Source organism: Bombus flavifrons, chromosome 4 (assembly GCF_040668555.2).
Source record: "Bombus flavifrons isolate JBK064 chromosome 4, iyBomFlav1_principal, whole genome shotgun sequence".
In the NCBI taxonomy this organism is placed as follows: Eukaryota; Metazoa; Arthropoda; class Insecta; order Hymenoptera; family Apidae; genus Bombus; species Bombus flavifrons.
Window position 1 is genome coordinate 11929394 of NC_138445.1, and position 19064 is coordinate 11948457.

Below are 19064 nucleotides of genomic sequence, written 5' to 3' on the forward strand. Positions count from 1 at the left end.
TTCGGAAATTATATAAAGATAGAAAAGATAAAAAATAAATAAATTATTTACTATCATCCGTAGGGAACCGAACGTTCGAAAGGTGTGCCAAAAAGAAGAGAAGTTGTAGGAAATCTAAAGCACCGTTGTATTCTCGAACTCTTCAGCGTGCCAACTGAGCCGTGAGCTAGGAAGTAAATTAACGTCAGAGGACGAAAAATTTTCGGTGAATTATAGCGAAGTCGCCGTGCAAAGAGACAGTTCGTCTGGGATACGTTGTTATCAGATCGATCTTTTCGATGTCTCAGATCAACGCTGATAGATGCTACTGACTCGCGCGGTATTTGTATAATACACGTTATTATGTGGATCTAAAGTCGTATCATGAAAATAGACGGCTACGTAATTATTGAGAATTAGTATTAATTTCATTCAAGGCACTTGTGTATTTGTAGTAACTACAGAAACTATAGAAAGACTTAAATCTCGTCATTCCGACAATTTGGTTTTGATATCCATATTTTACACGAGATTAATAAATTTGTTTAATACGTACCAGGTACCTTCGTCCTTTGTAGATTTTCCTCTTCGATTTCGAAGTATGGATGGAAAAAGATTGGAAAAAGGAAAAGAAGTACGTAAGTTGGTTGTTAACTTGACGGAAAATATATATTTCCCAATGACAAAAGTTGCATTCCATAAAAAAGCATGGCAGAGGACTATAATCGCACAATCGTGACACGATCGTACATGTTTATCAGTTAAATAATATCGACAACATCCTCCCAATTTATCGGGGGAGCTTTTTTCGAACGTCTCGCTCGTAAATCTCGCTTCGCTGGGAATAAACGATCTTCTTTCCTTAACGATTATATCATTAAATCTACGCAAAGTTTGAACAAACATACAAAAAAAAAAGAAAAAAAATAAAACAAGGTAAACGATTAAAACAGTATTCGCAGGTTCCACGAGTAACGTGCAAATCCTTTTTTCAAAAGTTGCAACAATCTCGATCGTCTTCTCTCACAGTCCGTTTCACGAATAATAACGAAAGTACAATTTTCTTTATGGCACTCGAAGGAAGGCACTCTTGGCAAATGACGATAAAAATATATAATACTGGTGAGATGATATACCGTTCTTGCCAGCCACACCCCATTAGGTACTTATTCATATCTCTTTCTCTATTCCTATATTTCTTGTCTTTATTCTCACTTACAACCACTTACTTTCATCGTTTCGATCGTCCTTTTCCTTAATTACATATCGATTATTAACTCATGGATACATATGCAACCACTATGTATATGTCTTATACCACGATTCAGTTACTTAGTCTTTCCACCACTCACGTTTACTATCCGATAAAATCCTATCTAACGTCACAATCGTTTCAATTACAGGGACTAGCTGGTTGACTGTTCGTCGCCGACGACTGCATCATGATCGACTGTACAGTGAGAACCGGTGACGTGGTTGCCACGGGGGTCACGGTGTCCGAATGGTGATGATGATGATGGTACAGAGCCGACGCGTAATACTGCTGATGATGGTGATGGTGGTGCGGATGATGGTAACCGCTGGTTTCCTCGTTGTTATTGTTGCTGGCAGCGTTGTCGTTGCTCTGATGATGATGGTGGTGACCGTGGTGATGATTATTGTTCACCGTAGCGCACAATGGCGACGTTGGCGATGGAGACGACTGCGAATTGATCAAGTTGCAGCTGGTGGCGAGGATGTCGTGAACCGTGTGAGAACTCGGCCACTGTAGACCGACGGAAGTAGCCGTCTGATGGCCGACACCGGGATGAATAGCGGTCGGGGAAGACGGTGACAGCTTGCCCGGCGTCGTCGGCCCAACTGGAAACGCACCGGTACCAAATTGGTATGGAGAGGTTCGTTCGAATTCGATTATTCAGCGCTCGTATCAGGATGGAAGAAAGAGACGCGACTGTTGCCTGATATCCCGCGAGCTCGCTGCTAGAACTGAACGCACACTTCAAGTTGCGCTGGTGGAGAACGAAGTTTTCTTTTTTGGACAGGTTTGTGTTTTTGTTCCTCCTCTCTGTCGTATCGGGATACGAACAGAGAGGAGGTGCCACACCTACTGTGTTCTTCCACCAATGTGTCACGTACCGTGCCCGGTAGGTTGGCGTCTCGAGCGAGAACTTTGCTCCGAATGCAACCCTTGAAAGCTATCAGGGAATCACGTTGATACTACGAGGGACGAAATTTCACCCAGTGCGTTCCATTTTATTTCAGAAATCACCCGAGTCGAATAAATGCTACTCGATCGAATAACAACAAGATCGACTAAGTAACACGAAGACGGGGTGAAACTTTCACCACGATAGCCTTTAAGAGTTATCGATAATGGCACTTCTGATACCTATACGTATCTATGTATTACATGTACATATATCGTTGATGTAATTATCTAATGCAACGCGGATCAATGCGAACACGGGAAACTGAAAATCGTAGAAAGTTCTCGCTCGAGGAAGAAGAACAAGAAGTCGCGAGATCATTGAGGCTACCAACCTTGATGATGATGATGATGGTGATGATGCGTTACAGCGGGCGGCGGCGTTGCGTGATAAGGCGTCGGCGGATACGGGACAGGACAAAGGGCGGCTCCAGCCGCGGCCGCGGCCGCGTACAAATGATGATGATGGTGATGATGCGCCGGATGATGGGGATGATGATGAATCGCGGTTGCCGCGCCGACCTTGTTCCTCAATATCCTCGAGATGCTGCTCACCGATGGCACGTTGTATTTGTCGCACACGCCATCCGACAATAAACGATCCCTGATCTCCCAAGCGAAGATACCAGGATCCTTCAGTTTCAATTGTTTGATATACTGGACCACCTTCGGGGTGGTGACACGGGGTTTGCTGCCACCGATCGCGCCAGGCAGTATGCTGCCTGTCTCGTGGTACCGGGCCAAGATCTTGCTGACACAACCATGGCTGACTCGCAGCTGCCGCGAGATGTCGCACGGCCTGATGCCCAGCTGTGCAAGCTCCACTATTCGCAACCTGACCGCATTTGGCAAGGGTCGGCCATTTACGAACACACCCCCTAATTGGTTCACCTCGCCGTACTGTTGCTGCTGCTGTTGTTGATGGGGCTGTTGCTGCTGTTGCTGCTGCTGATCTGCACCGAGTTCGCTCCCGTTACTCTCTGTCCGTAAACAACGTCGAACGGTGCATTAGCTTTTGATAACTATAACAGCAATCGACTCGAGACGACCAGACTCGATATATAAATTTTATTTGTAGCTGTTGTTTCTTCAAATTACTCTCCGGCGGTGGAACATTCGTTGTACAATCTTAGGCTGCCCTCAGACTATCATTGCTATATCTATATATAAATGTTTCAAGGTTCTCAACTAAAAGGATCAACGTGTACATATTGTCAGTACAATATCGTCCAATATTTGTTGATCGTCTGGGAGCATTAGCTTAAAAATAAAGATTTTCTTCATTTATATCGGAAGAGAGCGAACACATCGAGAGCAAATTCTCACCACTTGCGCATTAACTCTGGTCGTCTTCGTTGTGGTCGAAGAACGGTTGGAAGCAGTCGAAGAAAAATTAGGCAGCCACCTTGGGTCGGTCGTCTTTTTAAAACGTGGTTGATTACGTCGCGACCCTCCGGGCCCATAAAACTCTTAATAAATTTCTGCTTCATTCGGTCCTCTTATTTCGGATACGTGACACCCCGTTTCTCAATTCGAATCTCGCGTTCCGATTCGCGGAAACAGCAACGCGACGTCGACTTATAAAATCGTCGCGAAGGGAAAGCCATGGATAATTTTACGTTACGCTGGAACGTAAAACGAGCGGGTAATCTCGCATCGATTCGACGGGTTAGGCTACTAAATAACGCCACTATAATATACTTCGCATCGAGCCTTACACCTGGCGCCTGGGTTGGGTTTTAATGAGATGCAGATGTACGTCGGTTGCCTCTACTCGGCCGAGCTCGTCTGTAACAACCCTTAATTAGCGAAGCAATGCCCTAGCAATTGCCCCTAACTACGTTCCAAACCCACCTAAATTCCATTCTCCGGTAAGCAAAGACAACAACCCGTCACGAGAATAATAAGAGAGCTATCTTTAACTCGAGAGACCGATGCTCAAGTGTTGTTAAGACTCCCGGCGAGCACGTTAATTTTCCATTATTCAGGAAAACGCAGCGCATTTATAGGCGACGCTCAAAATAGAATTTTTCGCCAATATGCAAATACCTCGTTCTATATTACTTTACGATCGACACGAAACAAACGTAAACGAGAACGAAAACCAAAAGGAATTGAACGTCCTCCTTTTCGCAAACAGATGTCTTCTCGAGTGCAAAAACGTTAATGCGTTGACATCTTCCAGGTTCTTTGATGTCGAGGATCGAAAGCTCCTTTCTTCATTTTGCATCTATTTGAAGTGGCGTGCAGTAGAAATAGAGAGGTGAACGGATATCCGTGAAGGAAGTACGAAGTCGTCATCGAAGAACACGAGTGTACTTTCCTCCGTCCGTGGAAGGGGCAAAATTTATGTGGCTTGGCCCTTTCTCCCTTCGGTTACGTCGGTCTCCATATTCCCTACTCATCGTCTCTCTTTTCTACGCGAACGCCGAGCTGACGTACGCGTTACGGAGAAGAGGAATAAATAAGAAAACCGCGGCGGAAAGGAGGGCCCTACGATGCCTCCGTGATTCCTGGAAGAAGAGTTTCGTCGGCGACGCCGCCGACCGTAGAGACGCGTTTTTGCGCGGCCACCGGCCACCATTTTTTTTTTCTTCGTCCCCCTTTTCGACATCCCCTCGATCTCCCCGTAATGGCGGCTCCTTGGCAGAGGCGCGAAACACGCGCCCTTTACGCCACGTTTCCACCATCAACGATCCTCTATCAATTTACGTGGGGCAAGTTTGTTTTAGAACTTACGATGCTTGAAGTAATTTTCAAATGGTACGATTTCGCGACTTTCGTTTCTTTCGCTGTTCGCTGATAGATATTTACTTATTTATCTATCTATTTATTTATCTATTTATACATGGAAAAATGCTCTATTACAGATTACAGTTACGATACTTCACGTACTCGACGTAGAGCAGTAAAGACGAATAAAACAATATTATAATATTGTAATATAAAAGATTACATAAAAACAACGATATAATTTAGACGGTTATAATTAATAACACGTAGAATGGAAGTTTTGAAGAATTTGAAAGATTCAGGAAGAGAGTCCACGGAGTTACGTATTTCATTGCTGTGTATATACACGTTCTATTGGATCTATTGGATCAGAGTAAAGTAAGTTGGTTGTGTAGTAATTTTGTGAAAAAAGCGGAGAGGAACGAAAAGGTCTGTAAGGGTCATTGAGTCGCATTTTACTTGATGTTAGATTTATATTAGATTGTTATATTTTATATTAGATATGGTATGGATTAAAACAGTTCATTTTTTTTGTTAATAAATTTAAACAGGAAGATAAGATCGTCAATGCGTCTCCGTTCTTCCGGAGAACGTAGACGAAGAGAGTTTTGAGCGAGCTCATAGCTGTGATCGTTTTTTAGCATTGGATTTTCTTCGTCTTATCTATCCAGTTATCGTATTAATAAAGCGCTCCAAAGACGAGGGTGTTCCGATTTTAATACCTTTACTGTAGTTTTATTACTTTTCGAGTTAGCGCGTATGTTAGACACTGTATTGCGAGTTACATGAGTTATATACACGACATAATTTTTATCTATCGTTGACAGGTTCGCAAATATTATCTTTAATCCAGAAAAAGCTCTCCGGTTTTAATCGAAAGACAAACGAGGAGGCGATTTTCGAAGAATCACCCCGCTAAAAGGAGCGAGTTTTTCAGCGGATCGCCGATTCGTGGAACGACCCCGACGTGGCCCGTTAAACTCCAACGATTTGGACTTAATGACCCGCGTTACATTAAAACTCCGTCTTTTTGCCGGCGAACCGTTCGATCGCGAGGGAGCAGCGCGGGCTCGTTAAACGGAAGACAAGCCCCGTGGTTTATGCGTGCTCCTCGTCGGCTCTCTTCTATAGGTGAGTAATTAATGAAGGAATAAACCGCTCGCATGATAGATTTATAATTACGATGAATTTCCTTGGCTCTCGAGCTGTTCCCACGAAACTGTCGACAACTCGCCGAATCGAGATTACGCTCTCGATAGAATTGGAAGTAAAGTGGAATTAAATATTTGTTGGACGAGACAGAGACGTTGAAAGATAAAATTCCTAGGCTGCGAGATATGGAGCCTGTTTTAAGTGTCATCCACAGTGCCTGTGTTATTTCTTCTAACTTTTCGTCTTTATAAGTAACGAAAATGTAAAACAATTATTATCTTTGTGATAGTTTGCAGAATAGCACACCTTAAGTTCAACGAAATGTTTCTTTCTTTATGCGATCTAAGGGAAATATTTTTCTTACTCCTCGAGCATTAGTCCTCGAGTCTTAAAGCACCTAAGCTCTAGTAATCCAATAAGGGTCGGCAATAAATTCTCGGCGGTTTATAGGTTTCTCCCTAAGTCTACCAGCTTGTAAGTCCAGCCGATAACAGGAACGAAAACAAAACTAGATTCGAGAAGACAAATATCGGAATCTTATAAACCAATTTAGACATTGCACAATACATTGATTTCTTTGTAAAGCATATGAAGAAGAGTTTCGTTTTTCAGTATTGTTACAACGAATATTAATTGGCCGTGAATATATTTCACTTTCAATAAAAGTGACATGCTTTTGATTGATTTTGAGTCGGTTCTTGTTGGTCCTCCCGAATTACTGGAAAGTGAAGCTACCTCCTTATTGTAACAATCCTATCGATCGAAATGTAATTGACTGATCCACGTATGTTTCATTGGTATAAAGAATACAAATTCGCAACAAGTTTTGCCAGTTTATAGTTGTTTATAGTGCCCATTTATAGTGCTAGAGATATTCATCTTCAAAGTTGAAAGTTTTAACCCGTAATCCCCCGTAGTAAGATCGCTGGAAAACTGACTTTTTGATCAATTACGGATAAACCGGTTTCACAAAGTTGTTAGGAAACTAACATCTATGTTCTGTAAAACGACTAGAAGAATCCTTCTTTTTCAAGTGCAGCTCCGACCTCGCCAGTTTCGAATAAAAGTAATTGTGGAATATATAGTATCAATAATTTCAGCGTGCAAAATATCTCTATGTTATAATGCGAAGTTGTCATTTTGTCCATTTCTGAATTATTCCTTAGTGTGTGCGTGTAGGAAGTGCAGACAGCCAAGAAATTTCTTTCTAAGGAAAGAGTCTTAGACATACACGAATACTATGGCTTTCGAGTCCCAGCGTGTTTTACTTTCGAGGGATGTCGTCGCGCTACGAATATCTTTAAGCTTGATTCACACTGGCGATCACGGTACGGTCAGATCACATCGAGTCAACCGTCGGTCAAAATCGCTATATACGTAATTCAAGGAGAGCATTCACAGTAGGCGGTACGATCGGCTCAAGTGAAAATCTGTTGACCGTGACGTCGATATAGTAGCAATAAAAATCGCGGTCAATGCGGTCAACAGTCGAAAAAGAACACCGAGGGCAAGCGTTTGATTGATCGCGATCTGACCGTAACGTTGACCGCTGGCACGAATCAGGCTTAAGAACTGGAGCGACGAATTGTGAATGTTAAAGTGTACGAGCTCATACCTATCGATGTTAATAAACTCTACACCGTCAATGTTCCTCGGTAGACAGTATCAGAGAAAAAGAAGAATGTCCCGAATGGGAAAGAGATCCTCCGGGTGCAGAGCATGTGTGCAGACACACACGCGTGCACGGTTCACCCTCCTCAACGATGAATACGTGTATTACACGCGTGTAAAATGACTACACGCGTCGGACCCTTTGATGTCGGCCATTTATCACCGTAGACCGGAGAAAAAGTCTAATAATATTGCGTGCACCGCGACGTTCACGCGCGTGTGCGCGCGTGAAATGGCCAGATCGTTGGTTCCACGCGCGCGATTCGCAGACGTATGCGTCCACTCGATCTTCCTACGACGATATATTCCACCTCGATTCGCGGGATCCGAGAAATTTGAGCGGTTCTTCGCGTAGACGCAGGGGAAAAGGGAAGAAAGGGAAAGAAAATGAAATGAATCACAAGCGAATCAACGGAAGCTTTATAAGTTAACAGACGATTTTACCACAATCGTGGGTTATATTAGAGAAACGATGGAAGTCGACGTCATGCTCGTGATCAAGATTGATAGAGCGAGTCCAGGCATAATTGATAACGTCAAACCGTGACACGGACATTACGTTGAATGGTCGATTGATCGAAAACCATGCGGACCAAAGGTATACGATACCTTTATAGAGATATGTTGCCTTCAATTTATGTAAGTTTATAGAACGAGCTTGGAGAGATCGAGTATAGGTACTTTTATATGTTAATAATTTGTACTTCTCCCGCTTGGATTGCAATTCGTAACATTTCAGATACGTTGCACATGAGCTGTCGTATCAGGTAATTTATGTTCTCGTTATTTTGCCAAACATTTTGAAATTTTCTCTTCGAATCATAATTTGAATAGGTTCCAGATATTTTCAATAACGTTCAACTCTAGCATGACATACTACAATTTATGTAGCAATATAGCTGCACGACACAGTATAGCAATGTATCAAATAGATCAGTGCACGAGCTTTTACACAGGTTCGGTAATAACATGGACAGCTAACGACAATTTGACGTTTACGACGCGCAACTGAAAAAGTGAAACATGGTCCTAACTCGTCTCGCACGTGGTCCTAAATCTCTTCGATCTCGCTCGTAGCTATATATGTTGTTATTCGTGTAAACCGTAAACGATCCTCCAATTATTTCTCGTGGCATGCACGCTTCGTTTTCCAAGGAACGAAGAAGAAAACGATAAAAAGCAGCGAGCCGGCGAGACGACGAGGGAAGGATCGACTAATTTGGTAACTGGAAATTTGCGAAAACGATACCGGGGAGGCGGAACAAATTGTCGCGGATAAAAGAAGCAGCAAAAATCGGCTGGTGCACGCTGCTGGTGTATAAGTAGAAAAGTTGAACGACGGACGCGCGAGTCCGTGATGTGGGCGTACACCGGACGAGTGATGGATGTCAGTGTCACCCTCGAAAACACGTGTTCCGCTTACATAGATGCCCGAAACGCGACCAGTGTTTGTCTACCATTCTCACTCGCTAATTATCGACCCCTCTGCCTATCCCCTTTGTCGGCCTCTCGCTCCTCTTTTATAGAAACGGATCTTTCGTTTAATTTCCGCGCTCGTCTGCACCCCGGCGCCCACATGTCACTGATTAGTTCCTTCCAACGCAAACGCCGCGCCGTGTCGAAGATTAAAGGTTCTTCGTTTTACACCGTGAACGTGGAACAAGTTGAAACGATCTGAAACGATCTGGAGCAAGTTTTGGCTCGAAATCCATCGAATACAGTGGTACAGCACTGGATGGCACTGCTCTGTATCGCTCGCCTTCACGCATTACTGTGTATTGTTTTATTTGTATTTATGTGACATTTTCGGTCAATACGCCTGCCCATCTCTACGATTGTGTTGAGTTTATACAAAACAATCAGACCTACATTCCTTGCTTTAGTCTTTTTCATCCACCTCGATACATCGTTAGAGGGTAGGTTTATTTAACGAATATTTTGAAAGAAAATAGGTTCGAACTGTTTATATGGAACTTGACAAATGGAAACGATGCTTTCGAACATAAGAGGATTCCGATTAGGTAAATTCGAAGCTTTATGAGTACATTAAATAGAAGATTAGTTGTCGATATCCTTGTGGTAGCTTTCTATTTGCTTCAGCTTTCTATTGAACAATGATATTCCTAATATTTAGTTTCTGCCTTTCACTACTCGATCTATCATTTTTATAAAATTCCTTTCAAATTTATTAGCAGTTTAGGTTTCCTTCAAATCTAATCAAAGTGTCTAAGTACTCCTACGTACATGTACGTTCTCGAACTCTACGGCTACTCATTTTGATATTCGGAATCGATCCAAATAAAGCGGAACATAATCTCCTACGATTAACAATAGAATGTCATAAAGCGAGACCTTTGTACTAGAAAACTGACTCGTATTCGTACTACCACGTATTGGACTTGGTCTCATCGCTAGCGTAGAGCGTTCGGTAATTAATTAAATTAACGAAAGGATAGTTAACGAGGTGGAGTCGCGGAGCTAGTTAGGATTCGCGAGATCGTTTCATGGAATGGAGAATATTCTGAAGGGTCGTGAATCTTGATATTTAGCCGAAATACTTAGCGGAATACCGAGTCGATGCACGAGCATAGATTTATAACACGTGCTCACGTTGAATCCGCAGACGTTGAAAATAGTCCTGTCATGTTTCATCATTATTTCCAGAGGCCTCATAACCTGGGCACTGGCCAAATAGAATTGTTAGGACCTACTCTTACGCAGTCATAATGTTAATAATTAAGAAAAGAGCGTTGAACATATGCTTCCGACTCGCCATATAACAGCGCGTTAGTTCGCAAACCTCTGTTACTTTTCTTCGATTCTGCTGTGAAACCGAAAAGATTCTCAATAATTCGAACGGGATTTCGCGTAATCTAAAAACTGGGAATTGTAATCGAATCGTCTATCGCGTTCGATCCAAGTATAGCAATACACGCAGTTACATGCAAGTAATATAAATCGTAAATCATGTCACGTTATCGCGAATGGTTAATTTATATATGCCAGGAATATATTTTTCGCGAACTCTTTAAGAAAAAAACTCGTCGGATCCCGACATCGAAAGAACGGATTTTGAATTTTTTTCGTCGATTAGCTGAGAGTCTATTTATAAGCGTGAAATTTATGCAACTCGATGCACGAGGAAATTAATTATATGCTAATCGCGGTACATTTTTCATGATAACCTCGTTTGACCTCGTCGAACATAGTTTCATCATAGCTCTGCCGATTTCCACATGCGGCTGCCGAGCAAACCGAGTGTTACGATGATTTTCAATCGAACTCTCTGATTCCTCTGCTAACGAAACACGATTATCTCGTCAAGCAACTCTTCTCTTCAAAATTTTTCACCATGACGTTTATGTTCCTTGTAAATATCCAACCATTTTCTTTGAACTTTAAGCTCAGTTTTCAACCACGGTCGATAATACTGATCGTTTGACGTTGATTTCCTCGCAACTTCGAGCCTGTATAATTCAACTTTTTAATCACCAGTTAAATCGTGATTTTGAAAGCGTCTCTTCTCGTCGACGAAATTACGCACTCGGTTTATTCATTAAGCATTTAACGAATAGATTTGTAAGTTTCCCGCGCGATTTCTACTCGGCTTCCCTTTCCCTCCGAGAGACCGTACCTTTCTTCGCGCAACCTAAAATACACGCGTGCAAAATTTATCTCGCACACGCGTGTGCGTGAGGCCGGCTCACATCTGGAATACGCGATGACAGTGGGACCGAAATATATTCGATGGACGAACAAAAAACGCGCTCCGCCGAAAATTACGTTCCCTTTTTTCACTTAGATCCTTCGAACGCGGCTCGATTTTCGTTAAATTAAACAAATAATATTCCTTTCGCCTAAATGATTAATAACGACCTTCCCCTTCCATCAAATTTAGTCTCTGCGCATTAGGAAAATTGGCTAAAGGAATTAAAATACGAGATATACGAGAGACTTTGTCCATATACTTTACAAAAACAGAAATCACAGAAACTCCCCAATAATGCAGCATCGCTCAAAATAAAACGATTTTACGATCCAGTTCGATGAAACGATGTTTCAGAAACGTTCGAAGTACGTATTCGCAAGACCTTGTGGAATTTGTAATTTGAAGTTAGCAAACTTGCGAATCTACCTATGAGATTTCTAAGAAAATTTATCGATCGATCGTTTTGTCTATTCTGGCACATCATTCGGTATAATATACCGAAGACAGAATCGAGAGAGTTAAGTTTTCCTAGAGAAGACGAAGACCTCGAAGATGAATACCAAAGTAAACGAAAAGCGAGCCGTAATTGAAAGCATGTTCTGTGCCGAGACGAAAATTGCTACTCGACTCTGAATGCTATAGAGTCGCGACAGGTTTTTGGGATGGGCTATTAGAAGAAACCCCTGTGGCGGGCCGCCAGGATCTTGAATCACGAGACGAGTATGCAAAACTTCACGTCCAAATCGTGCAAGTAATAACTTGTCAACGATACATCTCCGGATCGTTTCGCCTTACGATCGTTGTTTGTGGATGACTATATGCCGTATCTAATAGTCCATACGATACGTTCCACCTTGCCACGCTTTCATAGCCAAATCGCGATCCACGCTACATTACCTGAGGTACAGTCAGAGGGTTAACTTCGTTAATGTCGGTCGAAAACATTCTTTCGTCTTTTCATTTGCAGCTTTTAATTTTCATTCCTATAGACATGTGCAAATCGAGGTTTTCATGAAAGGTTTCCGTTCATAGGCATTGGTACACTTGCGAGAAGTTCAATGAACCTGAAAAGTCATTGAAAAATGATCAAAACCTCTAAGAGTTATCGTTTCGCGTGAAACGTTAGACTATAAGGGACTCGTGTTATGTATAAACTGTGGATGATTATATAATATGGATTCAGATTTTGAACAGATTTTTTCGAATATCTGATCTAATCTACCTTCAATTTTTCTAATAGGATTTAGATCAGCAAACTTTCGAGATCAATCATAACTTATTATAATACTATATCAAGTTGTAATGTAAATAATTTGGACAAATATTAGGTTGCAGCGTCGTATACAGAAGTTTGATCGATTAAATTGTTTCTTAGATACTTTAAATTAATCGTGAAGTATCGCATAAAAATAGCAGGTGTCCTGATACTTAGATACGAATTAGAGCATAGGATCAAATAAACAAATTTAACTATGTTAAGTAGGTAATATAAATGTCAAAATAAACAGAAATGTGTTTCGTATTTCAATTGAGATATTTACATAGTTTCATAGTTTACATCGTTTACTGTTTCAACGCGTCGATTATATTTCCAAATTTATTCATTAACAGTATCATTTCCTTTAAATGACCGAAGAGATCGTCGTGCAATAACATTTTACTAAAAGTTCCATAATCTCGAAAATATGATTCTGAGAACGAGAGAGACACATTAAAGTGTTGCTTAACAGTCGCAAAAAAGAAGATATCATCTCTTACGTTTTGGGTAATCCACTATTTACGTATTTAGCGATATCGATGCAATTTTGGTATATTTAGATAGTAATTGGTAGATAATCGTTTTAGCTTCACTTCGTAAAACTGTGTTTTAACATTCTTACAATTAAACTCGATGAAACATCCAAAATGAAACATTTTACGAACCGGTTCGAAACGACGATGTTTTAGGAGCGTTCGGAGTATTTGTAGGACCTTTAGGAATCTGTAATTTGTAGTTAGCAAATTTGCTTTAAATTTAGTCCAAAGTCATAGTAGCAAATACGGAGGTTCTCCTACGAAATTAGCTTTAAAAGGGTCGAGAAATTAACGACCAAATTGTCGCGAAGTTTTCAAACCTTCTGAGAGGGCTGAAAGAGGATTCGAAACATCCCTGAGAAAGGAAGTCAGAGACAGAACAGTTGGTAGGTAGCTCGAGACAACTCCAGAAGCCAGCACAAGTATTTGAGCAGTCCTTTGTCAACTAGACCCTTAAAAGCTAGCTTCCTTGTTTAACTAGAACAAACGGTACTAATTGAACGCTAATGAATCTGTAACTGCACGTTGTCTGACAGTGTCAATAAGACACGAGACGTTCTCCCGAATCTTTCATAGGGAACAATCTGATTTTCTACTTAGTAGACTACAGAATCGAACAGTATCCTCCTTTCATCCAAATTAACGCGAAAATCTTTTCCGATGTTGTCTATAAAAAAACTACGTGAAATGTCCAAACCTTATAATATTTAATACACATGAGCTAAATCTTTGCCTTCATAAGAATTTATTAATTTTAATTTTTTAGCTTTCTCTTTGTATTATTAATTTGCATAAGCAGATATCGGAAATCTAACAACAAAACATACGCATTTATTCCCACTACATTTGATATTTTCATTTTAATCATAATCGTTTATGTTACGAGTCCTATCTTATCTATAGCTATATATCTATATATCATAGCGTTAAAGCAAAAGTACAACATTGTTTCTAACTAGTCTGGACCTCACAGTATGTACGATATTTCTTATAATATTTAGTAGGTGAACTAAATCTTTGTCCTCGTGAGATATGAATTTGCATAAACATCGGCAGTCTAACAACGAAATATACCTGTTTGTTTTCACTACAACGCTTTACAGGTCTATAGTTCTAGCGTTAAAGCGAAAGTATAACAATACTATTCTAACTGGACCCCCACAGTAGCAGTTAAGAATTAAGCATCAGCCGACCAGTGCATTAATCGCTTAATTATTCCACGTCGATAGCAGCGTGCACATTACGAGCATTGTTAAACGCGATTGATGAATCTCAACGTCCACAGATAGCTTTGTGAAACGGTTCGTGATCAGTGCAAAATAACGGAGGATCGTTTAACGGTCAATCGTTCGTTGCGAAGTACCGTGACAAATTTGTATTGTCCGCCGTAATGTCTCACCCCCGTAAACAGGCGTGAAGGAATACAAAAGGAACATAAAACGTCGTTTTATCTACGGAATACGTTTCCAATGTACCGCGGTTACATATCGAGGTCTTGAACCGTACATGTGGCTACGGGTGTATTGGTGTCAATGACTTCAGAGATTGTCAACGTCATTGGAGAAAAAACCAGAGCCCGATAACACAGGCGTTTTAAACCGACTCAAACATCGCCTCCGTTTCCATCGTTCTTCTTTCTACTCGCGCTGCGAAATTTTACCGACTTTCACAACGCGGTCATCGCGGTCGGTCGTATTAAAATATACCCTTCGAAGCAGGATAACATTTTTAAAATTGAATCGAGGTACTCGGACTTCCTTGAGAAGTTAGAAGAATCAACAAGCTGAATGACGCGTAAGAAACTTTCGAAAAAATTACGATCGATCAGCGATAATAAACGTCGCTTTTTACAACTTTTCCACCCGATGTTGTAATGAAAAATTAAACGATACGTTTTGTAGATTTATGCCAGTTACGCTATAGTACGTGCTGAAAATTTCATTGGAACCGGCTAACGTTGCTACGAGCTACGAACGATCGAAAATAACGAGAAACGCAGTTTTCCACGATTTTCAGCCTGAAATCTAAAGCTCGTTTCCGTATAGACCTATTTCGACGAATTAACGTAATCGGTTGTATATTTATCATTTATCATCAAGAAAAACATGACTCGTACGACTAGATATTTCCGGATTTTTATAAATATTTATAAATATTTAAAAAGAGGACCTGTATCGCGTATACTGTCTACGCCCCCTATAATCTATTCCATGTTTCCCGCACAAAGTCTTCGTCCTAATCGAATCCTTTTTGGGGAACACTCGAGCTAATAGATTTTTTAATTTTGCGTAAGTAAGATGGATAGGTTGGCCTGCGATTCGTACATGTACGAAATAATGTCGCGCGTCCATACGTCTGTATAAAGATCGGTATTGCTGCAAGGGTAACGATAGATCTAGGTCATCGGCAGCGTTTCGCGCGTCACAATAAACGTGGAACATCATCGAGATTTATGATCCTGCGTTACCAAAATGTAGGTCATCGTGCACTCGGTTCAGCATCGTCGATCGGACGTGTCATTCCTCTATCGTAGACGTCTTCCAAAAAAGATCGACACTTTTGCAATTGTCATACGTTTTGCAACTATCATGTCATGGTACGGATACTCATCTTACCGAAAAGTGGATTAATTTCTTGGGAAAATCGACGAAAAACGGAGTAAATTTTTAAGAACCTTTCCCGGTGAACATTTGTGAGAAAACATCATCGTCAAAGTATTATAAGATCTACAAAATTCTTATTAAATCGATTTCATCCACTGCCTTTGGAAATGACAATATATCGTCAACGTACAATACGATCGACATTGTACAAGGAATAAACTTTTTTTCAGATTTGTTGCGATAAGAATAATTAATCGAAGAAGACGAAATCGGAGGATAGCGTAATAACAGCCAACGTTACGATAACATATATCAGAGGAAACTCTCTCCGTATTTCCAAAGATCTGTTTAGTTAACAGAAATGCGCAGTTGGCTGGACGTTTCACCGGTATCTGGTGGCATAGATCATGCTCCCTGAGAACCGTCTGCGAAACAGTCTCGTTAGGACGGTCCACTTCGATATTCGTCAAGCCAGAAAACACCGCTGACATAATTATTAAACACCGAACGGATTCGTTCTACGCTTCGTGGCCACGGCCAGTCCCGATATACGGTTGCTACGCCTGGTCGAGAGTTTCAGAAGGAAAAGAAAAAAAAAAGGAAGAAAGATCGAAAGCAGAGCGATAAGGAGCCGAGGAGGGCATCCGGCACCCAGCAAGGTCAAAGGTTTCTGGAGAAATGAGTACAGTATACTTTCTATGAATGGATCGACTCGTAGCATCTTTCACGCGAATTATTCCACCATTTGCCAACTATTTATATTTATACCGAAGCTTTCGTAAATCGTATCGATCCTATCGGCTGTCCAAGTCAGCACGTTATTCAGCTTACGTACGCTAATGAGTACGCTTTCGCTCGTATGTCGATAAGTAAATAAATTTCTGTTTCCGCATATTCCTTCTTCTTAACTCTGCTACCAGTTCTTTGGGTCGCTTTTTGAACCCATTACACGTCGTTATTGTTAACGAATTTCTAACGTTTGGGAAAAATAGAATACGACAGGATCGTTGATGATACGTATAATTTTCGTACGTATAATTTGTTGAAGAAAAGAAGAGCGAGATTGGGATTAAAAAATTATAATATGAGTCCTCCTCCGTTAACAGATTTCTTTTGAAAAATCGTCGTTGATACGCATTTCTCGTAAATGAATTGTTTAAAATTTCTTTCGAGCAACTACACGGTACAAATGATTGAAAACGAAACAGAAAGCTTCGTTGGACGATGACGTACGATCGAGGAATGATCGAATATCGTTTGTCGAGACTGGCAGAGCCGATAGAAGAGATTTAGATGCATTCTAGCGATCGTAAACAAAAAATTCGAATGAAACGAGCTTGCGCACGGTGTTTAGATGCGCTCGTGTTGGTAGATAATTCTGGCAACCTATTTCATTATCGTACGCGATTCGCTTGAAATTAATAAGTGGCGAGCGACGGCGCCACACCAAGATACAACCAAGCGCCACGTCTCATTTAATTATAAATTCAATTAGGTCGAAGTTGATTGGCATATGCAAACACATCGCGCGCCATCGAGATTCGATCTTTCATCTCGTCGAACAGTCGCATTCGGGCAAAAACGTACGAGAAGAAAATGAGTTTCACTAGGAGACCGGCGTCGAGACACCCGCGATTCATCGCTCTATATAAAGTTACATCACGCTTTGAAATTTCGCCGCAGATAAGGCGCGGATGGTCCCATTAATCGCGAAACAGAAATAACGTGACGCTAACAGAACTCAAAGTTTGACGAAAGTACATATCAAGCGTGGTAAATCAATTCTATGGCATGTGACGCTAACGTAAGTTTATACCAATGTAATGTAACAGCTACATACAGCAACATATCTCTTATTTTTAGCGAAACCTCGGTGTTCGATGTATCGTTACGAACGTTGACTATCTCTTAATATTTTACAATTTCGAAGAAGATGTGACAACTATCGTAGAACTTTCGAGCGAAGTATTTTGTATCCAACAAGTTCGAAAGTTCTGCTTGTACGAGTTTCAACTTTTCGATCGCGTTAGTTTCATAATTACACGGTTTAACAAATATCGTTCAAATATAATTTTCCGCAGATACGTTTCTGATATTCTCCAGCTATTTTCAGCAACATAAAGCAAATTCTTCTTCGACTGTTCCAACTGTTCCAACAAACCAGGAATGAATTCTCCTCAACATCTAGCAATGTTTATTAAAAAAAGATTCAGAGGTACATTATTACGTAATGGTAGTTACGTTGTCGTATGGTATGAACACGAAGTGGGAATTGTAGGAGCAATTTCTCACCTAGCACGATGGGATCCATGAGGAAGAGCAGCCTTGCAGCCGTCGGCTACGCGCAACGCGGTTCCTCCAGTTCCTCCGCAGGCCTTGCCCCGTTCACTCCGCTTTTCTCCGCTTTAATTATACTATCCAGGCTGATTGCGCGATTCGCTTATTCGATCTTTCGATTTGCCGATCTCGGTAATAGCTTCCAAAGCTCGTCCAACGATCTCATAAAGTCTGCACTCCGTTCACCGTGCACCAACCGTGTTCCTTCGACTATCAGCATCCCTCCCGCTTCACATTTTCCAGCGATACGTGCAACAGATCGCTCCGATCGTCTCGAAGAATCTCGAAGGATCTTCCGATCTTGAAATTCTCCTGTCGTACACGTAACAACGAATAACAGAATACGTGGGTAATTAGCTTCGCCGAGGAGGTATCGGTAAGTCACTTGGGCGAATGCGGAAAGGACACGCGAGCCAGGTGAAAGGTGGAGAACACTGGAAGAATCGAGTGGTAACGAGCGTGAAGGGAGTCACGCCGCCTTCTTTCGTCGTCCTTCATTCACGCGCACCGAAGGGGGACACTGAAGGCGTTCTCGCGGCTGTACACGGAAAAACGCGACAATTGAACGGTAAATAATCCGGTGCGCGGCACCGTGTCCGTGTGCACTCGCCCTATAAAAGAAGAAACGTGGACATAAACGAAAAAGAGGAACAAGAGAAAGGGGCGGGGGGAGGGAAGGGGCAGCGAGAACGAGAAAGGCAGTAACGGCGGAGTCGCGGCTAGACGAGACGAAAAAAGAAGCACGGACACGGTCAATGGTGCGCGGCTCGCCCTTCGCTGCCTCACTGACTGGGGCGACAGATTTACCAGAGCAGAAATAAGAAATCTCCTCTCCGGCTAGTAGCGTAGCCTTTAGAACGCGGTCCCCCGCCTGCTCTCT

The 19064-nt window shown here is 41.6% G+C and overlaps 1 protein-coding gene across 1 annotated transcript; it reads right to left on the reverse strand.

The window, feature by feature from the left end:
* Positions 1-661: 661 nt before the first annotated feature.
* LOC138178973 (paired box protein Pax-1) lies at positions 662-18983 on the reverse strand. Its single transcript, XM_069111364.1, has 3 exons — positions 18140-18983; positions 2521-3165; positions 662-1839 (listed from the first exon to the last, which is right to left on the reverse strand). The coding sequence occupies exons 1-3, from the start codon at positions 18156-18158 to the stop codon at positions 1373-1375; spliced, it is 1131 nt and encodes a 376-aa protein (XP_068967465.1). The 5' UTR covers positions 18159-18983; the 3' UTR covers positions 662-1372.
* Positions 18984-19064: the final 81 nt, after the last annotated feature.